General features: G+C 42.9%; 1 protein-coding gene across 1 annotated transcript; it reads left to right on the top strand.

Annotated features, from left to right (window-relative positions):
* Positions 1-3168: 3168 nt before the first annotated feature.
* On the top strand, positions 3169-12048 carry LOC118212247 (transmembrane protein 116-like). The gene is made up of 11 exons (XM_035389947.1): positions 3169-3523; positions 3813-3847; positions 3970-4033; positions 4507-4635; positions 5277-5381; positions 6106-6155; positions 6581-6664; positions 7626-7761; positions 9451-9598; positions 10482-10558; positions 10957-12048. Exons 1-11 carry the CDS (start codon positions 3458-3460, stop codon positions 11116-11118), a joined length of 1056 nt encoding a protein of 351 aa, XP_035245838.1. The 5' UTR covers positions 3169-3457; the 3' UTR covers positions 11119-12048.
* Positions 12049-12669: the final 621 nt, after the last annotated feature.

Here is a 12669-nt window from a genome sequence, read left to right as displayed (position 1 = left end):
GTGAACTCACACGACTCTTAACACTTGTTAAGTGTTTTTGAACGGCTGGAAAAAGTAAATGCAGCCACTCCAGTGCCCTTTGGTTAGAATCAAGGGAATGCTGTTCCGTAATGGGTGGAGCTACAGTTTAACTGTTAATCAGCCGGCTCGTCTGAACCAATCAAAAGGCTTTGTGCCGCACAGCAAAGCGCAATGATTGGTTCAGATCGGTCAGTGGATACTTAGAAGTGTAGACATCAAATAAGGGAAAAAATCTGATGCAAATAAAAAAAAATATATATATATATAATGCTGTTTTTTAAGGGGACAAAATACATTTTGCACTGAAGTCCCATGTAGGTGTAGAGAAAGCAGTTAGATTTGTTAGGAAGTCAGGCATAATACTGGTCTCCTGCAAGACAGATTAACCATTACATTGGTTGCACTGAGGTCCTTAAATCGTTTCAGAATTTAGGCTCGTTTTCTTTTCACTTCTCTTTATTCTGTGTTTAAATGTATACCAAAAACAGCTTCACAATGTAGCCAAGCCATTTACAGGTAACTAAGGCTTACAGGCTGCTGTGCGGTGTCTATGAGTGTGGTGCAGGCTTTCAAAAAGGTGTCAAGAGTGCGGGACCGGCCAGAGTTGCTGATGTTTACAACCACCCCTAGGGCTTTAAAAGGGTTCTTTCTGCCCCTCCCAACCCACCCTCTTCTCCCCCCCCCCCCCCCAATCATTGTGTGCACTCTGCAGTTTCATATTAATTTATGCGTTTCTAATTGTAGGGTTATTTTTTAAAATAAACGGAAAAATGGAGTGGAACACTGAGGACGATTGTGTTTATGAACAGCTGGTGTTTCTCTAAGTGCTGGAAGCCTTTTCTGACGGGATTGCCGCCCTCGACTCATTCCAGGATCAAAACCTTTTTGACGGGAGAGCACCTGGACTAATCGTAACTCATTTTAAGAGAACGCAAAATGGTTGACAATCTCTTTAACGGTTGCCAATGTTTGTCTGTGTACCATTTTTTTGTCAGAAATACTGAAAGTAAAACAGAATCCACACTGGAATGTCAAGGAGTATTTTGTAATAAAAAAACCCTTTTGGGGGGAAAAGAAATGTCTGGACCTGTGTATGTGCCGCTTTGTTTTTGTTAAATTTCTCCTGTGCTGAATTTGATGAGCATTACTGTTTCTGTCTTGTGATGTTACTGTTTTGACCAAGTCATAAATGCCACGTTAGATATATCCGTTTCCTTCAAACGCTTGACTGGGAAAGGAGCCCTGTTCTGTTGTAGAGGAATGTGGCATACCTATGTTTTCTCATGCATTGGTAAGCAGTGTGCGGTGTTTCTTCATGGAAGAGGGCCACAGAGGCAGTGCAGGGGGGCCATGGGGAAAAGCCCTAGGGCCAGACCAAGCCACTGCCACGGCCCCGTTGCTGTGTGCTTTGCTCAGAAAGTGACTCAGTTCATTCAGTGGCTGCTGTACGTTCCCATGTTTCCTCCCATATTCTTCCTGCCCCCTAAATGTGTCCCTCCACGGTAAAATTGAAAGAGGCTGCTGGGTGGCTCATCCTGTTAAAGCACTGCTTTCGTGCATTGACGGGCTCCAACGTCTGAAGTTCTATGAGGTTTGAGTTTGATGCATCTGAGCAAAGCCAGAACAAAAATTGTTATTGTTGGGTGGGTCAAGATGATTCATTTTGAGGAAGTCAATGCAGGGAAGTTGGAACGTGGGATCTCCCGCTCATATCCTGTCTGTCCTCTGTGTTGCATTTCCATGATGGTGACACTGTTCCATGATGCACTGTTTTTGAACGTGCTATTGCTGGGCTGCAGTCCTGGTCCTGGATAGCCACTAGCCAAAGGCATATGATCACAAATACATCATTAGAATGTTCTTAACTGAACATTCTAATGCTGATGTAACAATCACTACTGGTAATTGAAAATAATGAAATTCTAGAACACTGACTTATGACTCCTTAAACTTAAAAACCAACTTATAAACTACTCTACAAAGGGCTAAAACAGTTTATTGGTGGGAATAACAACCAACAGACCCCTGAAGCTCTCCAGGACCTGGGCTGAACACTACTGTATCACTATTTAATGTGAAAATGTTCTCTAAGAACGTGTGGTCCATCTGATCAAATCTACTTCTAACATTTTTTTTTAAGTCAGAGGTTCTTAAATGTAGAATTTCTAAGATATATGAAGTTGTATGTCCTTTCATGCTGAATGTATAAAAGACATTGAGCTGTAGCCTTTCATACTGCAGCCTACAGTATGTATTGCATTAAAACTCTTGCTATTATGAGCAAGGAAGAACAGCTGAAATCAGTGATACTTTGAAAAGCAGGCCTACAGCGTTTTTATAGTGGGTGGGCAAGGGGGGACGTTCATGCTGGTATTTCATTTGCCTAATCATTTACGTGATCTGACATTTAAAGTAATTTTTGTGAGATAAACACAACTGGGAACACAGTTCTGTGATCTAATCTCGACTGAACTGGCCTTGACCTATAGCTACACAGCTAAAGAGCTAACTCGGCCTGTGGAATTGGTGGAAGCAAAAACCTGCATAGGCTATACACCGGCCCTATCGAGAATTGGCTGCTCTCGATTTCTGACTCAGATCGTGGTCGTTTCTGCAATGGCATCAGTCCCTGGGCATCAAGCGAGGAGGTACATGACTAACTTTAAAATCTTTTTCAGCAGTGCGTTTCTACGGATTTTTAAAACGTGTTTCACGTGCGTTTTCACTTCTAACCCAGTTCAGGCTTTTTGATTCAATAAAAACCAGATGTGTTTTTATTAGGCTAAAACTTAAGATCCATCGATTTAATACAACTCGACATAAAATGTTTTTTTTTTCTTGGTTATATGACATGTTTATTCAATAAACAGTCTTGATTAAATTATGGAAGTTAATATATATTCGCTTATTAATTATATCAATCTATTAAGTCTACGGGGACATGTGAGTGGTGCTTTTTAGGATATTGGCTGTCATCTCTCTTGCCGGTCTAGGCTATAGCTAATTACACACTTGATTTTATTTGCCTCGTGATGTTGCTATATGATAGGCCTATATTGTGTGACTTGCTACAATTTTACGGGAAATCCCACCAAACGATTTGCAGATGCAGTTTACGTGGGCGGGGAAGTTACCCAAGCAGTGAAAGCGTGGTCAAGCTATTATGCATACGGCTGCACGCGGACTGCTGTTCACGTATGGCACGAAGGAAGGCTTGCATTGGCGTTGTCAATTTCGCGCATCCGGTCTCAACGGCGAGACAGACGAACTTTAAAGGAGCGAAAAGTGTGTTTCTGTGTACCGTAGGAAAAAACAAAAAACACATGATCAGCCAGGTGTAAAATTGTTACAGTGCAAAGACGGACTGTTTACAAACCACAGAAGGAACAACGGAATTGCCCCTGGATGTGAATCTTCTATTCTCACATCTTCGGATATGCAGAGCTTGTTTTACAACAGTACTCTGTCCAACTCCACGGTTATTTTCGAAAATGGAAAAACTGTAAGTATGCAATAACTGCAAAAATGCCAATGTATACCGATTGTTATGACTAATGGCATTTGCAGCAAATATTTTTTATCATTATTCTATCAAACTCCTTTCTTAAAAAACTAGGTTTTTGTCTCCGTTTCTTGTATTTCTCATTGGTGCGTAAAACCGTTTGTCCTGACGCTTTGTTGAATTAACTACTTATACCTTTTACACCACGATCTTTTTGTTATTAATGTATTTGTTTTGAATTCAATATTACATTAAAAATAACATTTCACGTCTTGGTGCGGTATTATAGGTACTGTGGATCCAGTTGGCCATGGCCGTTCTTAGGTAAGTAAAATTAAATCAAGGCAAAAACTACTATAATAAAATTACTTGGTGTTGTGATGAATGTACCTTGATAAAATTAGTGTTTTATTGCAATTTTTCTATTTTTTTATTTCCATTTTCAGCATTGTGGGATCCGGCTCCATAATTGTGTTTGCATTTTTCCAGAATCTGCTTGGCACGTGTGAGGTAGGCTGTGTGAAGGAAGTGTTTCTTCTCAGTGTTGTGCCGTTATTCCTTGGGCAAAGTGATGATTTGGTTGTTTTTGATTCTTCCAAGGCCTGGTCGAACCCGGCTGGAATTTAGATTGTTCCATGAATGTAATTCGTTGTATGTTGTAGGTACAACCAAAGGTCATGATTTAGAGGCCAGTTGTGTTTTTGAGAATTTGGCCAAGACACAGGGTTAACACCCTTAATCGTAAAAAGAAAATTGCCATGGGATCTTTAATGACCCCAGCCAGAATCTCAGTTTAACATCTCACCTTATTCTACTGTACAGTATCCTCAGTCTCTGTGCTGGAGCAATGGGTTTACATGTGTTCCAGAGGGAAGAGCGCCCCCTACTGGTGCACCATCGCCTCTTCCTGCAGGGACTTGGTTAAAACCCCCAGTATTTTGGCAGCAGACGGTTGATTTAACTGGTGGCTTCCTACCCCTCAGGTCAGGGCGCTGTTCTTCTTGAGCCTGGCTGACTTGCTGGTGTGTTTCACCTGGCTCATCGGTGCAGTCCTGTTAAATCAGACCTGCGACAATCGCACCGCCTGCTATAACTTGCATGCCGTTGAACAGGTGAGCCTCCCCCCGGCGTTAGACCCATCGGGCCGATGGATACGAGCTTCCATAAGACAAGGTTTCCACCTCCTTTTCAGCTAATGCTTTTACTTTGGTTTCACTCTGCTCACGCTGTTCTGTGTTGCTTGTGCTATTTCAATGATGTTTTTTTCAGTAGATGTACAGTGCTGTATGTGATACGATACACTTTCACATTGGAGCCCCTGACTGATCCATGTGGTATGGGTACACTGTATAAACAAGTATGTTACATCCGTTTCATGAGCAGAATATCCTCATAAGACCCAGAAATTTGTTTTTGTTCCATGTAGGGCACATGCTTCTCTGGTCCTAATCATCAAGAACAATATATTCACTATGATGAGTCGTACACAACGTGGGACAATTTTTAAAAAATTATTTTTGAAAATATTTTCACTGCGACAAGTTTTTGCCATCGCTGAAACTTGTATTATATAAAAAAAATAAAAAAGAAACATTTTCTACAGTGTATCAGGAGGATATCGAGACGGTTTAGACCCCCAGCTTCCTCTTGCAATATCGACCAGGCCAGGTGTGAGCGAGATGGTGGCGGCAGACAAAACCGCAGAGAAGAAGCGTCCCATTTACTAAAATATCTTTTTAATTTTCACTTCCAGATATTTTACATGTCGTCCTTTTTTTACACCCTCAACTATACCTGGGTGCTGTACATGCGTTTGAAGGAGGACTGCTGCAGGGACGTGACTGGCCAGTCCACTGTGGTAGGTTCAGTCATGTCTGCAGAGAAAGACAATTAAAACAAAGGTTAAACTTAAAATGAAATCTGCCTTTTTATTAAATGGTTTCTTAGCATGGAAATGCTATTTTTGTGTTATTTTATAGTTCAGCAGAACACCTGAAATTACCTTTTTAAGCTTGTTAAAACCAATTTGGGGGTAAATCAAACCGTATGGGACTTTAAAGTGCTGAAGATAAATGTCTCAAGATGACACTGTCCATGGACAGAAGCTGTTTAAAGACTAGCTGTGCCACCCTCTTAATCCCGTTCCACTTTGTTTTCCTTGCAATGCATCATAATACTCACTAGAGGGCAGGTGAGTGCACGGGACCCAAAAACGAATGGGACTCAATGGGGCCAACAGTCTGAAATCGTCATTAAATCAGCCTTAAAAGCTATTTTCCAGTAAATACTTTGCTGTGAACACAATTCATTGGCCACATTCTGTACTGTGATACCTTGTCTATCTGACACCCTCTCTACTGTCTGAATAAAATTAATTACAAAAAATATATATTATATATATATATATATATATATATATATATATATATATATATATATATATATAGGTTAATACCAACTGGGCAGATTTAATGGTCTGAACTACACTAATGTCACCAGGCTTGTGGCAGAGATACAGGTCTGGCACATGAGGCTGTGTATTGATTGGCTGATTCAGGCAGCTGATTTCCTGTCTTTTGCAGTTCCCTGGGAGGACTAGCTCATTAACCAAGATGGCCCTGGTGTTATCAGGGTAAGAAATAGCAGAATACAGCCATTTTGAACACAGCTGGAAAACCTGCTCCTCTATCCCACTCTTACCCCCATTGTGTTTTGCTCATGTCTGTAACCCCCCCCCCCCCCCCCCCACTACATGCTGCTGCATAACCGCATAACTGCAAATTCAGCTCATTAACAACAAATGGCCCATCCTGTATTGTAAAAAAAAACAAAAACATTTTCTTCAGCTGTTTGTCTCCCCTTTTTCTCCTCATTTGGAAGCCCAATTATGCTCATGCTGCAATGCTGATTGCCACCTCATTGCTATTGATTTGGGGGGGGGGGGGGGTGCAGACCAGAATGTGCACTCAGAAAATCCCTTTGGGGCAGTAAAGGTTTCGTCTGTTTGTTTATTCATCTTTTCACTTTGTTGAATTCTGTCCCTCCCTGTCCCCCCAGTGTCTTGCCTGTGCTGCTTATGGTGCCAGTCTTCATTGTGGGGAACTCAAACAGCTGTTCCAGGAGCCTGAGCCAGGCTTATGAGTATGTTCATCACTGCCTGCCTTCCCAACACAGCACAAGCGTGGAGCCAGCCAGCATCCCTCCTTAACCTGCTCCACTGCTAGTTATCGTCTTCACAAATGACTGGTTTTGGTGACTTGCTATAGGTTCTGACTGCTACAGTAAAGGGAGAACTGCTAATGTTCTCCAACAGAACATTAGCAGTCTTTAAAGCAGCCATTTTCTAATGTTCAGTTCCGTGCGTATCTGGGAATACTGGTTTTATACTGGTATTAGAATGTGCATCAAGGAATGTTTCATCTACAGTTATGCACTCATGCCTAACTTTTTTGTAGTGGAATACGAAGCAACCTAGCATATATTTTGCCACTCTTACTCTAAATATTCTTCTGAAACTTAATTTGCTCTTTTTGCAATTTGTTGTGAATTTCTCTGTACCTAAAATTTCAGTTGAAAGGTAATTTATTTGAAACATCCCCATCTGTAATGACTGAATAATTAATTATATTCAACATTAGTAATCAGCTCCTTGATCAGAGTAGTTCTGTAATGTTGATCATAACTGTATGTAAGAGACTATTGTTCCTGTTTTGAACTGATGGTGGGATGGATGTTAATTTCATTACAATTCAGTCAGTGTGGGAGATTACACAACTGGAAAAATACCCTTATGACATTATAGGCAGCTATGTGAAAAATAGAGTGGTCAGTTATACTTAAAGTATATTGTAGTGTACCATAGCACATTTGAAGTATGTCATACTGTACTTTAGTACACTTGAAGTGTAATTACATTCTATTTGAAATTATACTTTTGGTATGCTGAAGTATACAATTTGGTCACTTGGGAATGTAGGAAGTGTTTGAAGTAATTTATTGATTTGAATTTTACATGATTATATGGATGTTGTCTAGCCATTTCTTAATAATTAAACGATCTGCACAATTTCCATACCCTGTGTGAATTTGGCTAACTCTGCAGGTGTCTCCTGATGCACACATGGGTGCTGTACTCACCCTCCAGGGCCAGACTGGAAGCCACGCCCTGTCACCACGTCCACGCCTACAGCATCGTCATCTTCGTCTCCACCTTCGCCGTCAGTTTGAGTGGCATTTTGGTGAGTCACAGAACCCAATCGGGCAGATTTGAAGACCCTCTGGCCCTACTGTCTGAGAACAGTGCTTACTGCAGCAGTGATTGGTTACGCCAGGGACAAGCAGCTTAGACATTGGTCAAGGTCTCTGGTCTTACTGCAGCAGTGATTGGCTACGCCTGGGACAAGCAGCTTAGACATTGGTCAAGGTCTCTGGTCTTACTGCAGCAGTGATTGGCTACACCAGGAACACGTCGCTTAGACATTAGTCATGGTTTCAGAGAGGTGGTTTGCAGAAGTGTGTTTGACACTCGCCTCCTCCTCCTTGCTCTGCAGTCACATCTAATGTTTGAATCGCCACCCTAGACCCGCCTCCTCTAATCATTTGATGTGATTAGTTATAAATTATTTGTGATGAACCAAAAAGTGGGTGGGTTTATACTCTGAACTGCACTGCTTTTGCCATGACTACTTTAAGGTTTTGTTCTATGTGGGTTATTTTGTGCTCAGAGTCAAGATGACCCTTTTCAAAAAGTCACTTGTACAGACCAACTCTCTTCATGAATGCCATTGCATGTGCATATAATAACAACTATTATTATTATCACTATTATTCTTATGTTATTTGGAGAGTGCTTTTTTACATGGCACCCAAATCACCTTAAATAATAAAAGTATTGATTAAGTAAATTAAACAGAATAAAGGCAATAAGCATTGAATAGAACAAAATATCAAAACAATATACACTACATGGCCAAAAGTATGTGGACATCCGACATCCAAAATCTCTTCGAAAATTATGGGCATTAATATGGAGTTGGTCCACTCTTTGCTGCTATAACAACCTCTACTCTTCTGGTTAGGCTTTATACTGGATGTTAGAGCATTGCTGCAGGGATTTGTTTCCATTTAGCTAGAAGAGCATTGGTGAGGTCGGGCACTGTTTGAGTGGTTAGGCTTGCCTCACAGTTGGCTTTCTTCCACACCTGGGTGTGTGCCCGAGGGCGTTGCCTGAAACAGGAAATGGCGTTCCCCAAACCGTTGGGGAAGCACAGAATTGTCTGGAATGTGATTGTATGCTGTAACATTAAGAGTGCCTTCACCAAAACTAAGGGGCCTAGCCCAAACCACGAAAAACAGGCCCAGACCAAGGGGTGTCCAAATACTTTTGATCATACAGTATAATAACAAAAGTCTCTCTGCATATGGGTGCAATCTGTTTGGGCATCAACCTCCTGAGCCATATAGCCCCCCCCCCCCCCCCCCCCCCCCCCAGCGTGGTTAGTGGTTTGATCCCCGGACATGACACCTTCTGAGCTTTGATACCTTCTGTGTTACCCTCTGATTTCTCTGTCTGAAAAAAGAAATGCAAAATGAAAGGGGGGCAGACTGCTCTTTAAACATTTTCAAACATTCAAAAAATCACAAGTGTATGCTTCTAATAATAATACTTTTTATTTGTGAAGTGCTTTGCTCTTTCTAGTGCACATACTATTTGTGCTCTATCTCCAGTTCAGTATCCAGTGTTGCTTAAGTGACAGTGAATTACATATGATAGTGAACAAAGACCGGGGAGGACCAGCTTAACCTGGTGAAGACAGAGGTAGTAAAGCATATCACCAACGAGAAGTTCAGCCTTTGTTATACTGTGGGTCTTTTCAAACAGAAGGGTTTTTTAAATTTGCAATTCACGCCCGCCGCCCTTCCTCCAGGTGTTGATGGCGAAGGCGCGTTCGGTGTACGCGCGCTGCGTGGAGTCCACCGACGGCCTGCTGGACGCCAGGGGGTGGGCGGGCCTGGGAGTGCGTCGGCGGCAGATGAAGCTTTACCCCGCCGCCTTCGCGGTCTGCTGGTTCCCAGGTACAGCGCCCCCCAAGCCTGACCGCACCGGCCTCCCGCTGCAGGATCGCCAGATTGAGAGGGGGGTTTTCTGCTTTTGGGGCAATGAGCAGCGAGCGCTCCTGTATTGGAGGATCTGGCGATCAGGCAGCGTGATTCGTTTTCTTTCTTCCTGTTGCCTTTTATCTCATCTAACTATTGGGTAACCAGAGTGGAAAAATTATGCTCTTGACGGCGTAACTCATTATTGACCAAATTTCTGTTGGACCACTTTTCACTGAAATGCGTGACCAAAATTTAGATACATTTTCCTTATGATGTCATGAATGAATTCTAAAATGATATAAGTTTTGACCAGGGTTCTGCAGCCCATGTCCTGCCGAGCTGCAGGGTCTGCTGTTTTCTGTTTTCATCTTAAAATCAGCAACCAATTCAGGCCCAAGAAACCAGCTGAGGTGAGTTAATGGTGTAAGCAGATGCTTTCATAGGTCTGTTATGTCCTGAGTAACAATGAAAACCAGTAGACCCTGCTGCTCTCTAGGATCAGGGCTGGGGAGCCCAGCTGACCCTTTGGCTTTCCAGTACCAGGGCTGGGGAGCCCAGCTGACCCTTTGGCTTTCCAGTACCAGGGCTGGGGAGCCCAGCTGACCCTTTGGCTTTCCAGTACCAGGGCTGGGGAGCCCAGCTGACCCTTTGGCTTTCCAGTACCAGGGCTGGGGACTCCAGCTGACCCTTTGGCTTTCCAGTACCAGGGCTGGGGACCTCTACTATACAGTGTAGAGTGCCCGTGCATTGCAGTGCTGTAATTGGCCTGGTGAAGTGCCATTGCAGTGCATGCTGTAAGGCCAAAAGGCCTGTGATTTGAGCCCTACCAACTCGCTCATTGTCTGCGCTCTGTCCTCAGCGGTCCTGCTGGCAGTCTTGATCCTGTTCAACCTGCAGGAAGCACCGTTGCTGTATGTCATCCTTTACCTGCTGCAGGTAGGCCCTTCCCTTTCTGCCTCACTGCTAGGCACGAACGCCCTGCCGCTCCTGTACGGACACAAATACTAGAGCACAATATAATGGGTATGGCTGAACAGCGTTGAAACTGGTGGGTGGCCTGAGCAGTTGGTCTAAAGTTTTTGCGTGTGTGTGTGTCTGTGTGTATGCATGCATGTGTGTTTGTGCATGTGTGTGTATGTGTACGTTTGTGTATGTATGTGTTTTTGTGTGTGTGTGCATGTGCATGTATGTGTGTCTGTGTGTGGGCATGTGTATGCGTGTTTGTATGTGTATGTATGTGTACGTTTATGTGTGTGTGTGCGCGTGCACGTGCGTGTGTGTGTGCGTGTGTATGTGTGTGTGTGTGTGTGTACATGTGTGTATGTGTACCGCAGGCCTTCACGTCCCCCTCCCAGGGCTGGCTGAACTGCCTGCTGTACGGCTGGACCCAGCAGCGTCTCCGCACCCTCACAGCCCTGGAGAAACGGGACGTCGACACCCAGACCCCCCTCCTGCGCTCGCAGAAGCAGAAGAGCTACGCGACGCAGACGGAGTGAGGCGCTGGGGCGGATGCAGGCGGGGAAGGAGCACAGAGTCCCTGTTGGCACAGTCGGGCCTCAACAGGAGCGGGGCTGCGCTGGGGGCTGAGGTTTCCATAGAGTGGGTGAACACGAGGCTGAGGGCCAGACCTGTGTTGCCTTAGCAACAAAAATCCCTACTGGGTCCAGCAATGTGCTTTTTTTTGCCGCTCTCATTGAAATTGAAAAGGCCCAGAAATTCACCCAGAAAGTGGTCAGCCACAGTGATTTGTTAGCACACAAGTTATTATTCCCCCCCCAGGGGGATGAGAACTCTCACAAACAACAAAATATGATGAGGAGTTTTTGGTCCTTCAAAAAATATGACAGTTGTTACTTAATGAGCCCAACTCCTTAATTAATGATGCAAAACATAAAGGACCACTTCCAGACAATAGTCATTGCTAGCTTGCTAGCAGTGTGGCTGAGGGTTGGGAGTCAGACCGTGACTGATCACCCACATGAACACACAAAAGTTTTTGGTCTGGCAATACCCATACAGCAGTGAGAATTGCTGCACTATGAATGTGTGAGAAAACAAGTCTAAATCTTAAAGGGATTTCCCAGATTAAACCAGAGATGAGAGAGGACGGAAAGCCCAAAGCGTTATGAGGATAAATGAGAGAAGTTTTAGTTAAAATGAGAACGCAAGTCAAACATAAGCACTGTAACCTAAGCAGGTTCTCATTGGGTCATTTTCTCAGAACTTCTTGACCCCTTGCATGCAAGCACTGCTTGTGCACAGAAGATGCACATTTTCATTTGACATGATGTTAAAATAGCTGCGATGATTGTAGAAAAGCATATTGTGCTTCTTGATGCTCTGGTCCTGTGTTCTGTGAATGGTGCACTTTGGTCTTTGAATGTAAAACAGGCTGCCAGTGAGCATTAAAACAAAAATGGATTGCATTCATTGTGTAAATAACATTTTCTCCAGAATTGGAATTTTGGTTTAATGCAATTAATTCCTGGGAAATGCAGGAGCATATTCATATTGCACACATGCATCATATATATTGCACAAATGAAAAATGTTAGAGCTGCAGTATTCTATTTAGATGTATTATTACAAAAAGGAAACAAAGATAGCGGAGTCAGCTCTAGTTGATAAGAGTGCAATTATAGGAAGCATCTCTATGTCATGGTGGATTACACTGGAGTCTATTTTATTTGACAGTGGTAAGTGGCTTTCATTGCTTATTTGTAAAATATCTTAAGTGCTTAGTTATTGCATTCAATTCCTCTTCTGCTTTGGTGTTTTTTTTTTTTTTTTTGCATTAACCTGACAACACAGACTTTTTTAAAACTGTTTTTATTGTGTGTGTGTGTCACAAGTCACTTTTCACACTTGTGTGTCTGTTCATGCATTTGTGTGTTTGGGTTCAATTCTAGAATATTTTACAATGTAGGCCTGCCTTACAAATATGTTGTGATACTACCATAATAAATTACCCATGTTTTCTTCCATGGCACTGGTAATAAAAATGAGGAGGAATGGATTTCTTGTGATTTGTATGATCTGGGAAACAC

The sequence above is a fragment of the Anguilla anguilla genome, chromosome 14 (assembly GCF_013347855.1).
Source record: "Anguilla anguilla isolate fAngAng1 chromosome 14, fAngAng1.pri, whole genome shotgun sequence".
Classification (NCBI taxonomy): Eukaryota; Metazoa; Chordata; class Actinopteri; order Anguilliformes; family Anguillidae; genus Anguilla; species Anguilla anguilla.
This window is presented reverse-complemented; position numbering and strand designations above follow the sequence as displayed.